The 15,494-nt window shown below is 44.9% G+C and overlaps 1 protein-coding gene across 3 annotated transcripts in view; it reads left to right on the top strand.

The window, feature by feature from the left end:
* The window catches only part of LOC109866523 (protein EFR3 homolog B), a 61,789-nt gene that overhangs the window by 35,295 nt on the left and 11,000 nt on the right, over positions 1 to 15,494 (top strand). For all 3 annotated transcript variants that reach the window (XM_020455232.2, XM_020455231.2, XM_020455233.2), the window contains 12 exons: positions 4,271 to 4,420; positions 8,877 to 9,011; positions 10,729 to 10,807; positions 11,175 to 11,310; positions 11,495 to 11,656; positions 11,872 to 11,983; positions 12,058 to 12,112; positions 12,266 to 12,438; positions 12,817 to 12,892; positions 13,011 to 13,172; positions 13,800 to 13,931; positions 14,024 to 14,091. In XM_020455232.2, coding sequence (XP_020310821.1) covers positions 4,271 to 4,420; positions 8,877 to 9,011; positions 10,729 to 10,807; positions 11,175 to 11,310; positions 11,495 to 11,656; positions 11,872 to 11,983; positions 12,058 to 12,112; positions 12,266 to 12,438; positions 12,817 to 12,892; positions 13,011 to 13,172; positions 13,800 to 13,931; positions 14,024 to 14,091 — 1,440 coding nt within the window. The remainder of the gene's footprint in view (positions 1 to 4,270; positions 4,421 to 8,876; positions 9,012 to 10,728; positions 10,808 to 11,174; positions 11,311 to 11,494; positions 11,657 to 11,871; positions 11,984 to 12,057; positions 12,113 to 12,265; positions 12,439 to 12,816; positions 12,893 to 13,010; positions 13,173 to 13,799; positions 13,932 to 14,023; positions 14,092 to 15,494) is intronic.

Raw genomic sequence — 15,494 nt, 5'->3', positions numbered from 1 at the left:
ACAAAACATACAGTCAATAATACAGTAGAACAAAAGAAAACAAAAAGTCTATATACAGTGAGTGCAAATGAGGTAAGATGAAGATGAATGTGCAGGTAGAGATACTGGGGTGCAAATGAGCTAAATAAATAAATACCAGTATGGGGATGAGGTAGGTAGATAGATGGGCTGTTTACAGATAGGCTAAGTACAGGTGCAGTGATCTGTAAAATGCTCTGACAGCTGGTGCTTAAAGCTAGTGAGAGAGATGTGAGTCTCCAGCTTCAGAGATTTTTGCAATTCGTTAGTCATGGGCAGCAGAGAGCTGGAAGGAAAGACGACCAAAGGAGGAATTGGCTTTGGGGGGGTGACCAGTGAGATATACCTGTTGTAGCGTGTGCTACGAGTGGGTGCTGCTATGGTGACGAGTGAGCTGAGATAAGGCGGGGCTTTACCTAGCAGAGACTTGTAGATTGGGTTTGGCGACGAGTATGAAGCGAGGGCCAACCAACGAGAGTGTACAGGTCGCAATGGTGGGTAGTGTATGGGGCTTTGGTGACCAAACCGATGGCACTGTGATAGACTGCATCCAGTTTGTTGAGTAGAGTGTTGGAGGCTATTTTATAGATGACATCACCGAAGTCGAGGATCGGTAGCATGGTCAGTTTTACCAGGGTATGTTTGGCAGCATGAGTGAAGGATGCTTTGTTGCGATATAGGATGCCGATTCTAGATTTAATTTTGGATTTGAGATGCTTAATGTGAGTCTGGAAGGAGAGTTTACAGTCTAACCAGACACCCAGGTATTTGTAGTTGTCCATGTATTCTAAGTCAGAGCCGTCCAGAGTAGTGATGCTGGACGGGCGAGCAGGTGCGGGCAGCGATCGATTGAAAAGCATGCATTTAGTTTTACTTGCGTTTAAGAGCAGTTGGAGGCCACGGAAGGAGAGTTTTATGGCATTGAAGCTCGTCTGGAGGTTAGTTAACACAGTGTCCAAAGAGGGGCCAGAAGTATGCAGAATGGTGTCGTCTGCGTAGAGGTGGTTATCACCACGCAGCCAAAATAGCAGCAAGCGTGCCATATGATGAGAACCCCCCGTGAATAAATTGCAGTTAAATAAATCACAGCTTAGAGCTCACGGAATCAGTAGGATATTAAACAAACACTCAAACAGGCTAGTTTCTGTAGATATACCGTACCAGTCAATAGTTTGGACACACCTACTCATTCCAGGATTTTTCTTTATTTTTACTATTTTCTACATTGTAGCATAATAGTGAAGAAATCAAAAGTATGAAATAACAATCATGGAATCATGTAGCAACCAAAAAAGTTTTAAACAAATCAAATATATTTTAGATTCTTCAAAGTAGCCACCCTTTGCCTTTTTTGACAGCTTTGCACACTCAACCAGCTTCTTGAGGTAGTCACCTGGAATGCATTTCAATTAACAGGTGTGCCTTGTTAAAAGTTAATTTGTGGAATTTCTTTCCTTCTTAATGCATTTGAGCCAATCAGTTGTGTTGTGACATGGTAGGGGTGGTTTACAGACAATAGCCCTATTTGGTAAAGGACCAATAAATATGGCAAGAACAGCTCAAATAAGCAAAGAGAAACGACAGTCCATCATTACTTTAAGACATGGAGGTCAGTCAATACGGAAAATGTCAAGTGCAGCTGCAAAAACCATCAAGCGCTATGTTGAAACTGGCTCTCATTAGGACCACCACAGGAAAGGAAGACCCAGAGTTACCTCTGCTGCAGAGGATAAATTCATTATAGTTACCAGCCTCAGAAATTGCAGCCCAAATAAATGCTTTACAGGGTTCAAGTTACAGACACATCTCAACATCAACTGTTCAGAGGAGACTGCATGAATCAGGCCTTCATGGTTGAATTGCTGCGAAGAAACCACTAGTAAAGGACAGAAATAAGGAGACACTTGCTTGGGCCAAGAAACACGAACAATGGACATTAGACCGGTTGAAATCTGTCCTTTTGGTCTGATGAGTCAAAATTGTAGATTTTAAGTTCCAACCGCCGTATCTTTGTGAGACACAGAGTAGGTAAACGGATGATCTCTGCATGTGTGGTTCCCACGTGATGCATGGAGGAGGTAGTGTGATGGTGTGGGGGTGCTTTGCTGGTGACACTGTCTGATTTATTTAGAATTCAAGGCACACTTAACCAGCATGGCTCCAAAGCATTCTGCAGCAATAGGACATCTCATCTGGTTTGCGCTTAGTGGTACGATCATTTGTTTTTCAACAGGACAATGATAAACACACCTCCAGGCTGTGTAAGGGCTATTTGACCAAGAAGATTGATGAAGTGCTGCATCAGATTACCTAGCTTCCACGAATACTTGATCTCAACTTAATTGAGATGTTTTGGGTTGAGTTGGGCTGCAGAGTGAAGGAAAAGCAGCTCAGTGCTCAGAATATGTGGGAACTCCTTCAAGACTGTTGGAAAAGCATTCCAGGTGAAGCTGGTTGAGAGAATGCCAAACGTGTGCAATGCTGTCAAGGCAAAGGGTGGCTACTATGAAGAATCTAACATCTAAAATATGATTCCCGTATGTGTTGTTTCATAGTTTTGATGTCTTCACTATTATTCTACTATGTAGAAAATAGTCTAAATAAAGAAAAACCCTTGAATGAGTAGATTTGTCCAAACTTTTGACTGCTACTGTGTGTGTGTGTGTGTGTGTGTGTGTGTGTGTGTGTGTGTGTGTGTGTGTACAGGACAAAAATAAACGCAACATGTAAAGTGTTGAGCCCATCTTTAATGAGCTGAAATAAAGATTGCATACATTTTCCATACGCACAAAAAGCTTATTTCTCTCAAGTTTTGTTCACAAATTTGTTTACATCCCTGTTAGTGAGCATTTATCCTTTGCCAAGATAATCCATCCACCTGATCTGTGTGGCGTATAAAGAAGCTGAATAGCATTATCATTACACAGGTGCCCCTTGTGCTGGAGACAATAAAATATGACTCTTAAATGTGCAGTTTTGTCACAACACAATGCCACAGATGCCTACATTTTGAGGGAACGCGCAATTGGCATGCTAACTACAGGAATGTCCACCAGAGCTGTTGCTAGAGAATTTTATGTTAATTTCTCTACCATAAGCCAAAAATTTGGTAGTACGTGCAATCGGCCTCACAACCGCAGACCACATGTAACCACACCAGCCCAGGACCTCCACATCTGGCTTCTTCACCTGCGGGATGATCCGAGACCAACCACCCCGGACTGCTGATGAAACTGTGGATTATTTCTGTCTGTAATAAAGCCATTTTGTGGGTAAAAACGAATTCTGATTGGCTGGGTCTGCTCCCCAGTTGGTGGACCTGGTTCTCAAGTGCCCACCCACCCATGGCTTCTTAGACTGATGGACTGTGCCATCCCCACAGCCTCCACAATGGATCAGTCCGCTCAGACATGCACCAATCAGACAGGTTTCTTGTACACTGTGATGATGATTATCATTATAATTATTTGCTACTGCTCGACTAATGAGATCTCGGTCAACCAACAGCCTATCAACCAAACAATCGACCAGTCGACTAAATGGGGTCAGCCCTATAGGAACTATTGTCATTCTAAAAACAGTTTGTTTACTTGCTAATTGAGGTGAAGAAAAAATTACTTTGAGAAGCTCCACAAATGATTTAGTGGTGGTGAGTTAAGACAATCAGAAATACTATCAGACATCCCCAAATAGGCACATTTATAGACTTACATTTGCGCACAGGCCAGGTTGCCTAGGCATACTTCTATATGTGTAATCGGGTGCTTGTCGTTACAGTATGAAAAAGTACAACAACAAAAAAAATGTGTGCACTCACTATTGTCAGTCGCTCTGGATAAGAACTTTCTCACAAGTGTAGCATAGGTTGTGAGCTCTGCAAACAACGTGTCCACTCCGACAATGAGAACGGTAAACTCCTCTTCTTCTTGGACCATGGCCTCCTCAATGGATTAGTCCACTGAGAAGGGCGTGAATCAGACCGGTGTCTCGTGTGCCATGAAAAACTGCTCGACTAAAGAAATCTCGGTTGACCAACAGCCTATCGACCGAACAATCGACCAGTCGACTAAATGGGATCAGCCCTATTGTAGATATTGATCTATGTACCTGTACTGTCTCATACTTGATCACTTTGTTACAAATCTTCCTGATGGGAGAGTGATTTTAAGATTAAATTATCCTCAATTAATATCAAGAGACTGACTAATTGGTTGGTTGATTCATTAATTTGTCCCCTTTCTCTTCTCTATAGGATCCGTATGGCTGGGATAAATGGTCTACAGGGGGTTGTGAGGAAGACTGTGAATGATGACCTACAGTCTAACATCTGGGACCCCCAGCACATGGACAAGATCGTCCCCTCACTGCTCTTCAACCTGCAGAGTGGAGAGGGCACTGAGAGGTGAGGGGTCAATGTGAGGGGTTATCAAGAGGCTTGCGGTCAGGGGCAGGGTCATTAGTAACAGTTTCCTTGGTAGTTAATTATATTAGAAAACTACGAAGAGGTTGTAGAGTAGTGACAGCCTGACAGGAAGACATATGTCTATGTTCAAATAGCCCATCCATGTTGTGAACGAGAGGTTTGAAAGTCCAGGCCTACAAGGACTGGAGGGTGGAGTTGCTGTGGATGGGTCATTGTAGCTGTGGGTGGGTGGTTGCACATGCCTGCTAGTCCAGGTCAGTTGGTGTTTGTGTTGACACTGCCAGCCAGCTGTTATCCACTCATCTGTGATTGATGTCACTGACAGTCCAGTTAACCTCAAGGCCATGTCTTCAGCACTGCATCCAAGGACAAACAGAGTGAACATGGGAGGGATTGGGGGGGGGGGGGGGGGGGGGGGTGGAGGGATGAAGAGATGGGGAGGGAGAGGAATGGAGGAAGAGAAGATGAGAGAAAGTCAGAGGTAGGTAATGATTGACTCAAAGTGATTAAGAAAGATAGAGACAAATAATTAAATGCATCTACAATACTGAGGGACCAAATGAGTTCTGGAGAGGAAAGAGGGGGCAATGTGGCAGAGATGCTGAGAGAGGGAGGGGGGGTGGAGAGGGTAGTGGAGAGCCAGACTGCCTCTATCCACTTTTTGGCAGGTCTCCACATGCTCTGAATCACACTGACGCCAATAAATCAGAGAGAGAGAGAGAGAGCGAGTCCTATATTTATGTTGATTTATTTTCCCTTTTCACATCATTACAACACTGTATATAGACATAATATGACATTTGAAATGTCTTTATTCTTTTGGAACTTTTGTGAGTGTAATGTTTGCTGTTAAATTGTATTGTTTATTTCACTTTTGTTTATTATCTACTTCACTTGCTTTGGCAATGTCAACATATGTTTCCCATGCCAATAAAGCCCCTTAAATTGAAATTGAATTGAGAGAGAGAGCCTCAGATTTTTTGAGAAAGAATGAAAGATAGTCAGCAAAAGAAAGATGGAGCAAACAGTTAACCTTGAAAGAGCCTAGGCCATCTCCTTCTGTTCCTTAGGCCTCAGTAGGTCAGTCAGTCCCCTGTCTGGTCCTGCTGTGTCCTCCTATAGCTCTCCTGCTGAACTCTCCATATTATCACTGGCCACAGACAACAGCAGTAGTACTGGGACTATGATACTGGCTAATAACTATTATTACTGGCCACAGACAACAGCAGTAATACTGGGACTATGATACTGGCTAATAACTATTATTACTGGCCACAGACAACAGCAGTAGTACTGGGACTATGATACTGGCTAATAACTATTATTACTGGCCACAGACAACAGCAGTAATACTGGGACTATGATACTGGCTAATAACTATTATTACTGGCCACAGACAACAGCAGTAGTACTGGGACTATGATACTGGCTAATAACTATTATTACTGGCCACAGACAACAGCAGTAATACTGGGACTATGATACTGGCTAATAACTATTATTACTGGCCACAGACAACAGCAGTAGTACTGGGACTATGATACTGGCTAATAACTACTATTACTGGCCACAGACAACAGCAGTAGGTCTTAGAGCTTGGACTATAAACCAAAAATGATCAGAACCGACCGTTTATCGCAGGCATTTTACTGATATCGATAATCACGATAAATACAATTGAATTGTATTTGTCACATGCACTGAATACAACAACTGTAGACTTTACCGTGAAATATTTACTCATGAGCCTTTTCCCAGCAATGCAGTTCTTTTTACAAATAGATCAAAAGAAATTAGAAACACAATAACGAGGCTATATACAAGGAGTACCGGCACTGAGCGGGTGATTGAGATAATATGTAGGTTTGGTTAGGTGATTGATTGATTGATTGATGTCCATGTAGGTAGGGGGTGAAAAGCAGAACGTCCGGGTAGCCATTTAGCAGTCTCATGGCTTCTGGCGCTAGCAGAAAGAGTAGACTGTGACTTGGATGGCTGGAGTCTTTTACCATTTTTAGGGCCTTCCTCTGGCACAGCCTGGTATAGAGGTCCTGGATGGCAGGGTGCTTGGTCCCAGTGATGTACTGGGCCGTACGCACTACCCTCTGTAGCGCCTTGCGGTCAAATACTGAGCAGTTGCCGTACCAAGTGGTGATGCAGCCAGTCAAGATGCTCTCAATGATGCAGCTGTAGAACTTTATGAGGATCTGATGACCCATACCAAACCTTCTCCGCCTCCTGAGGGGGAAGAGGCGTTGTCGTGTATTCATGACGGTGTATTTGCACCATGATAGGTCTTTTAGTGATTTGGACACCGAGGAACATGAAGCTCTCGACCGTCTCCACTACAGCTCGGTGGATGTGAATGGGGGCGTGCTCAGCCCTCCAGTTTCTGTAGTGTTCCTTTTGACCCAGAGGGACAGAGCAGTGTGGAGCGCACTAGCGATTGTCATCTGTGTAGCCTTTATTAGAGGACTGTGACGTTAGAAAGGAAAGAAGTCTGCTCATATGGACTATTGCTAACAGGACAATTGAAAGCACATCATTCAAAGTCAGTAGTAGTAGTATTAAGGGTGATATAAAAAAAGTTACCGGTGCACATTTCATGTTATACATTTATCGTTCAATTTATCAGTATCGTAAAAATTCTGCCAGTTTATTGTGATATCTTTTTTTTTGTCCTTATTGGCCAACTCTAGTAGGACTGCAGGGGCTAGCACACTACTAGGACTGCAGGGGCTAGCACACTACTAGGACTGCAGGGGCTAGCACACTACTAGGACTGCAGGGGCTAGCACACTACTAGGACTGCAGGGGCTAGCACACTACTAGGACTGCAGGGGCTAGCACACTACTAGGACTGCAGGGGCTAGCACACTACTAGGACTGCAGCTAGTGCACACTAGCACACTACTAGGACTGCAGCTAGTGCACACTAGCACACTACTAGGACTGCAGCTAGTGCACACTAGCACGCTACTAGGACTGCAGCTAGTGCACACTAGCACGCTACTAGGACTGCAGCTAGTGCACACTAGCCCGCTACTAGGACTGCAGCTAGTGCACACTAGCCCGCTACTAGGACTGCAGCTAGTGCACACTAGCACGCTACTAGGACTGCAGCTAGTGCACACTAGCACGCTACTAGGACTGCAGCTAGTGCACACTAGCACACTACTAGGACTGCAGCTAGTGCACACTAGCACGCTACTAGGACTGCAGCTAGTGCACACTAGCACACTAGCTGCAGGGGCTAGCACACTACTAGGACTGCAGCTAGTGCACACTAGCACACTAGCTGCAGGGGCTAGCACACTAGCTAATTAACTTCTACAATGTGGTTATGTCTTCTTTGATTATGTAATTCGAAGGACATTCAAACTAGAAATCTTCATTTATTGTAAGGCTGGAAAATAGGTCTCCCACAAGAAAGAGATTGTCCTCTCAGCGGACATGTAGAATGAATAAATAAATACAGGTAAACGTGAGGACATAATTAGAGACATTTATCTCGTCCCTCACTGATTGTTTTTAACTAGTTGTTAAGGAAATGCTAGGCTTATTGAAAGGTCGCTGATACCAATCTGCTGTGCACCTTCTCTTGGTGTATCCATTGTTTCATTAATAGCGAGGAACATATCATTTTCTTTTCTCTACCTTCATACAGCATTACCCACATGTTGAATAGATGAAAATGCTGCTATCTATGTGTTGTGGCAGGTTTTGTTTTGAATCATTTCCAAGTGTATGTTTATCTAATATTTTCTGGGGCGTTTACAGTAAGAGCATGGCTGCTAATGAGAGAGTTCTACAGAGACGGGACCCATACAGAGACGGGAAGTCCCATGACCTCTTCTTCAGTGGTGCTGGTGGTGGGGGGGCGAGAAGAAAGGCGTATGTGGTTAATAAATGATGTTATTGGAGGACCACCTGATGCCAGGCGTGGTAGAGAGTAGAACAGAGAAGACTTCCGCTCAGCTGAGAACGCTTTAACTATGTATAAGACAGGAAAGCCTGGGCCTGAGAGAAGAGGGCTTCCATGCACATTTTACAAACATTCTGTTGCACATACACACAAGCACATTAACACTTTATGCTCACGCACACTCTCGCTCTCTTTCACATTCAAGTGTACACGCATACACGATAACCATTTGTGCAGTCACCACAAACACACCACAACAGAGAGGGAGAAGTGCCTCAGGCAGGTATACACCAGCAAGGACACAACACCCTTGTTTGTGTGATTTTTATGTGTGTCGAAAGCGTGCGTTTGTGTGTTTTCGTTGACTCAAATATATTTCTGCTCCTCTTTTACTCCTTCACTCCCTACCTCCTCTCTCTCTCTCCCTCTCTCCGTCATTCGTCCTTCTTCACCCTCGGTCTCTCTCTCACCTTTCTGTCACCCTCCCTTCCTCTCTCTCGGTCTCTCCAGCCGCTCCCCCTCTCCCCTGCAAGCGTCGGAGAAAGAGAAGGAGAGTCCGGCAGAGCTGACGGAGCGCTGCTTCAGAGAGCTGCTGGGACGGGCTGCCTACGGCAACATCAAGAACGCTGTCACACCAGTACTCATGTAAGACTTGGTCCCCTCTGTTTTAGGGGACTAGGGCTGTGGACTAGGGCTGTGGACTAGGGCTGTGGACTAGTGCTGTGGACTAGGGCTGCGCATTGGTGGACTAGTGCTGCACGTTGGTGGACTAGTGCTGCACGTTGGTGGACTAGTGCTGCACGTTGGTGGACTAGTGCTGCACGTTGGTGGACTAGTGCTGCACGTTGGTGGACTAGTGCTGTGGACTAGGGCTGTGCATTGGTGGACTAGTGCAGCACGTTGGTGGACTAGTGCTGCACGTTGGTGGACTAGTGCTGTGCGTTGGTGGACTAGTGCTGTGGACTAGGTTTGTGGACCAGTGGACTAGTGCTGTGGACTAGTGCTGCACGTTGGTGGACTAGTGCTGCACGTTGGTGGACTAGTGCTGCACGTTGGTGGACTAGTGCTGCGCGTTGGTGGACTAGTGCTGGGCGATGGTGGACTAGTGCTGGGCGTTGGTGGACTAGTGCTGGGCGTTGGTGGACTAGTGCTGTCTGTTAGTGGACTAGTTCTGTCTATTAGTGGACTAGTTCTGTCTATTAGTGGACTAGTTCTGTCTTAGTGGACTAGTTCTGTCTTAGTGGACTAGTTCTGTCTTAGTGGACTAGTTCTGTCTATTAGTGGACTAGTTCTGTCTATTAGTGGACTAGTTCTGTCTTAGTGGACTAGTTCTGTCTATTAGTGGACTAGTTCTGTCTTAGTGGACTAGTTCTGTCTTAGTGGACTAGTTCTGCCTATTAGTGGACTAGTTCTGCCTATTAGTGGACTAGTTCTGCCTATTAGTGGACTAGTTCTGCCTATTAGTGGACTAGTTCTGCCTATTAGTGGACTAGTTCTGTCTATTAGTGGACTAGTTCTGTCTATTAGTGGACTAGTTCTGTCTATTAGTGGACTAGTTCTGTCTATTAGTGGACTAGTTCTGTCTATTAGTGGACTAGTTCTGTCTATTAGTGGACTAGTGCTGTCTATTAGTGGACTAGTGCTATCTATTAGTGGACTAGTGCTGTCTATTAGTGGACTAGTGCTGTCTATTAGTGGACTTGTGCTGTGTTAGTGGACTAGTTCTGTCTTAGTGGACTAGTGCTGTGTTAGTGGACTAGTGTTGTGTATTAGTGGAGTAGTTCTGTCTTAGTGGGCTAGTGCTGTGTTAGTGGACTAGTGTTGTGGATTAGTTCTGTATTAGTGGATTAGTTCTGTATTAGTGGATTAGTTCTGTATTAGTGGATTAGTTCTGTATTAGTGGATTAGTTCTGTATTAGTGGATTAGTTCTGTATTAGTGGACTAGTGCTGTGTATTAGTGGACTAGTGCTGTGTATTAGTGGACTAGTGCTGTGTATTAGTGGACTAGTGCTGTGTATTAGTGGACTAGTGCTGTGTATTAGTGGACTAGTGCTGTGTATTAGTGGACTAGTGCTGTGTATTAGTGGACTAGTGCTGTGTATTAGTGGACTAGTGCTGTGTATTAGTGGATTAGTTATGTGTATTAGTGGATTAGTCATGTGTATTAGTGGATTAGTCATGTGTATTAGTGGACTAGTGCTGTGGATTAGTGGACTAGTGCTGTGTATTGTGACTAAGATGCAACATGGTTCTGTGGGGAATGTTCTGTATCAGCAAGTTCTCTCTGTCTGTCTTCCTCTTGTCTGTACTTTGTAACTTTCACGTTTACACTTTCTGTCTCTTCTCTGTCTCTCACTCCAGGCACTTAGATAACCACTCTCTGTGGGAGGGGAAGACCTTTGCAGTCCGCTGCTTTAAGATCATCATGTACTCTATCCAGGTGAGTCACCTCTACTCCCTCTATTCCTCACTCTCTCCGTTCCTTCCTTCCGCCCTCCCGCCCTCTCTCCCTGCTCTCCCTCCCTCCCTCCCTCTCTCTCTCTGGCAGCTGTTACCTGGGGATGATCAAATAGCAGAAAAGTCAGTCAACCTAAAGTGCTTTTTGTATCCTCCCCCGTCTCTCAGAACAACCTCGTAATTTCACCCCAATTCAACTGAAATCCTAGTTACTTCTCACTCCTAGTCTCTGTGTTGCTTTGATGTACGACTGTTTTTATATTGACCCAATAAAGTGGTTTGAAATGAATTCTCTCTTGCTCTTTTGCCCTGTTTCGCTCCTTCTCGCTCCCTCTCTCCTCCTCCTCCAGTCGCAGCACTCTCACCTGGTCATCCAGCAGCTGCTAGGTCACCTGGATGCCAACAGTAAGAATTCAGCCACAGTGCGTGCTGGGATAGTGGAAGTCCTCCTGGAGGCTGCAGCTATTGCTTCCAGCGGCTCTGTAGGTGGGTAGAAAGAGGTCTGCCACACACACACACCTTGTCCTGGCTTGCCTGTCCAGATCACATTTTCTTCACACTTTCTTCATTCAGTATTATAATCTCTCTACCAGAGAGAGGTGTGTTATCATTGAAAGTGTCTATCTACTGAAGTAGGGGTTCTTTCTCTAATGACGTGTGTGTGTGTCAGGCCCCACTGTGTTGGAGGTGTTTAACACTCTGCTAAGGCAGCTGCGTCTCAGTGTGGACTACGAGCTGACCGGCTCCTACGACGCTAGCGGAAACATTGGCATCAAGATCATCAAAACACATGAGGAGAGACAGCTACAGGAAGCCGTCATCAGGACTATTGGTCAGTGTGTGTGTGTGTGTGTGTGTGTGTGTGTGTTCTTTAAGGAGAGACTGGCTGCAAATCTAGTGTGTGTGTGGACAATCACACACACCATCTCTCTCCACCTTCCTCACTCTGATATAGTCCCAAAATGTTTTGCATGTCAGCAGTCAAGTTTTCAAGATCTATAACTACCAAAATATTGACTTTCATTTGAACTGTTTGTATCTCTCCAGGGTCGTTTGCGAACACCCTCCCTACATACCAGCGCTCCGAGGTCATGCTCTTCATCATGGGCAAGATTCCTGTACCGGGGGTACACCCCGCACTCACAAACGCAGGCTCAGGGTGAGGACACACACGCACTCGCACGCACTCACGCACATTCTCACACTTTCCTGACAACTTTTTTTTATTTGAAGGGGTTGTGAAGGGACCAGGATGATCCAGATCATGCTGCTGAAGTCACTGGTTCAGGTGAGACATTAACATTAGAGACTTCTCAGTAGTCACCAAACTCTGTGTGCAGGTTTCTGTCAACTGGCCCACATTAATCTTCCTCTTTCTTTCTTTAAATCTTTCTTCCTTCTCCTCCCTCCCCTCACCACGCTCTCTCCTCCCTCTCCCCAGGTGACGACAGGGTTCCAGACCACCAACATGCTGACGGCGCTACCCAACTCATTCCTGGAGCCGCTGCTGTCCTTCTCTCTGATGGAGGACCCGGAGGTCAGACTGCTGGTGCTCACCATCCTTCTCAGTGTTATAGACAGACACGACAACACACCCAAGTTCTCCAGCATCAGGTCAGAACATTCCTTAGGTCTAGCTCTTTGTGTGACTCTCACTTTTTCTCTCATTCGCTTCCCCCCAATCTGTCTGTATTTCTGCCCCTCAGACATACCTTCTCTCTATCCCTCTGTCCTCTCTATCCCTCTGTCCTCTCTATCCCTCTGTCCTCTCTATCCCTCTGTCCTTATCTTTCACTGTCAGGCTTTTGTCTCCCCTGTCAGGCTTATTCTCATCCCTTCTCTGTCTCTGTCACTATCATTCTTTCCTCAGGCTTGCACTTGTCATTTTGAGGCATCTTGTCTTCTTGACCTGTCCTTACAGAAGCACTGCGCTATGCTTTCACTCTCTCTGTATCTGTCCATATAATAATGCTAGTCTCCTGTCTCCTACAGCATTATATCAGATATCTCTGTTCTCAAACTGAAAGTGGATAAGTGCTCTCGACAGGACAACCTTTTCATGAAAAAGGTAAACCTCTCTATCACCAGCTTGCTCTCTCTATCACCATCTCACCTTCCTCACTCTCTCCCTCTCTCCATCTGCCACCCCCTCCTGCCTCACTCTCCTCTCTTTCTCTATTTCCCAGCATGCACAGCAGTTGTACCGCCACATCTACTTGGCGTGTAAGGAGCAGAGCAGTGGTCCACAGCACTTTGAGACGCTTTACACCCTGCTGGCCCTCATCAGCATGGAACTGGCCAACGAAGAGGTGGTGGTGGACCTCATCAGACTGGCCCTGGCCCTGCAGGTACACACACACACATACATACTCATAACTACACACACACACACACACATACTCATAACTACACACACACACACACACACACACACACACACACACACACACACACACACACACACACACATACTCATAACTACACACACACACCTACTCATAACCACACACACACACACACACACACACACACACCTACTCATAACTACACACACACCTACTCATAACTACACACACACCTACTCATAACTACACACACACACACACACACACACACACACACTCATAACTACACACACACATACTCATAACTACACACACACACACACACACACACACACATACTCATAACTACACACACACACACACACACACACACACACATACTCATAACTACACACACACACACACACACATACTCATAACTACACACACACACACACACACATACTCATAACTACACACACACACACACACACATACTCATAACTACACACACACACACACACACATACTCATAACTACACACACACACACACATACTCATAACTACACACACACACACACACACTCACTCACTCACATTTAAGTCTCCCAGAACCAAGGTTATCAGTGTCATCTCTCTCTCTCCTGTAGGAGTTGGCTCAAACCAACGAGGAGTCTCTGTCAGTCTATAACCGCTGTGCTGTCCATGCCCTCTCTGCTGCCTACCTCAACCTCATCTGTCAACTCACCACCGTCCCCACTTTCTGTCAGCACATACACGAGGTACCTATGTGCATCAGACCACTCTCTTCCTGCAATGTGCCGATGTAGGACTCCTCTAATGAATGACTTGTGTGTCGCTCACTCCCTCCCAGGTGATTGAGATGAGACAGAAGGAGGTACCCTTCCTTCTCCCTGAGGACGTCTTCATAGAAAACCCCAAGTAGGTTTACATCACTTTGGTATTTGTTAAGATTGGTATCGGTAAAGCTGTGTTTTCCCTAGGTTTTTTGACAGCAGTGGTGACAAGAGTAGTGGGGGGAGGGGGTAATGACATGCTAGCTTTTCCCACAGACTTCCAGTCATTGAGCAAATGACAATCCAATTAAAACGCTTCTCGGCAGAAATATGTAATAATATATATATTCAAAAGTTTGGACACACCTACTCATTCCAGGGTTTTTCTTTATTTTTACTATTTTATACATTGTAGAATAATAGTGAAGACATCAACACTATGAAATAACACATATGGGATCATGTAGTAACCAAAAAAGTGTTAAACAAATCCGAGAGAATGCCAAGAGTGTGCATAAGGCCCTAATCTATGGATTTCATATGACTGGGCAGGGGCGCTGCCATGGGTGAGCCTGGGAGGGCATAGGCCCACCCACTGGGGAGCAAGGCCCAGCCAATTAGAATACGTTTTTCCCCACAAAAGGGGTTTACAGACAGAAAAAGTCCTCAGTTTCATCAGCTGTCCGGGTGGTTGGTCTCAGATCATCCCGCAGGTGAAAAAGCCAGATGTGGAGGTCCTGGGCTGGTGTGGTTAGACGTGGTCTACGGTTGTGAGGCTAGTTGCACGTACTGCCAAATTCTCTAAAATGACATTGGAGGGAACTTATGGTAGGGAAATTAACATTACATTCTCTAGCAACAGCTCTGGTGGACATTCCTGCAGTCAGCCTGCTAATTGCACACTCCCTCAACTTGAGACATCTGTGGCATTGTGTTGTGTGACAAAACTGCACATTTTTAGTGGCCTTTTATTGTCCTCAGCACAAGGTGCACCTGTGTAATTATCATGCCTTTTAATCAGCTTCTTCATATGCCACACCTGTCAGGTGGATGGATTGTCTTGGCAAAGGAGAAATGCTCAATAACAGGGATGTAAACAAATTTGTGCACAAAATCTGAGAGAATTAAGCTCTTTTTTGCATGTGGAACATTTCTGGGACCTTTTTATTTCAGCTCATGAAACATGGGACCAGCACATGTTGTTTTTATATTTTTGTAAATGTCGATATGGTTTGTTCTACTACGAGTGCCTCTTGCGTCCCTTCGATATTTTAAGTAGAAATGTTTCCCCAATATTGCACCCTGTGTAACTTCTAGGAAGATTTTAACCCACTTAAACCCACAATTTCTCCCTAGTTTTCACCATCATTGTCAAGCCCTAGTTATTTTCAAATTGTATTTATCACCTACAGCAGTTCGAACTTAAGGTGAATGACTTACTTACAAGCCCTTAACCAACAATGCAGTTTTAAGAAAATAAGAGTTAAAAGTTCAAATAAAAATTACTTAAAGTTTTAAAAAGTAACACAATAAAATAACCATAACGAG

The sequence above is a fragment of the Oncorhynchus kisutch genome, linkage group LG21, assembly GCF_002021735.2.
Source record: "Oncorhynchus kisutch isolate 150728-3 linkage group LG21, Okis_V2, whole genome shotgun sequence".
NCBI classification, from domain to species: Eukaryota; Metazoa; Chordata; class Actinopteri; order Salmoniformes; family Salmonidae; genus Oncorhynchus; species Oncorhynchus kisutch.
Note: the sequence above shows the minus strand (reverse complement) of the source record. Positions and strands in the feature narration are given on the sequence as shown.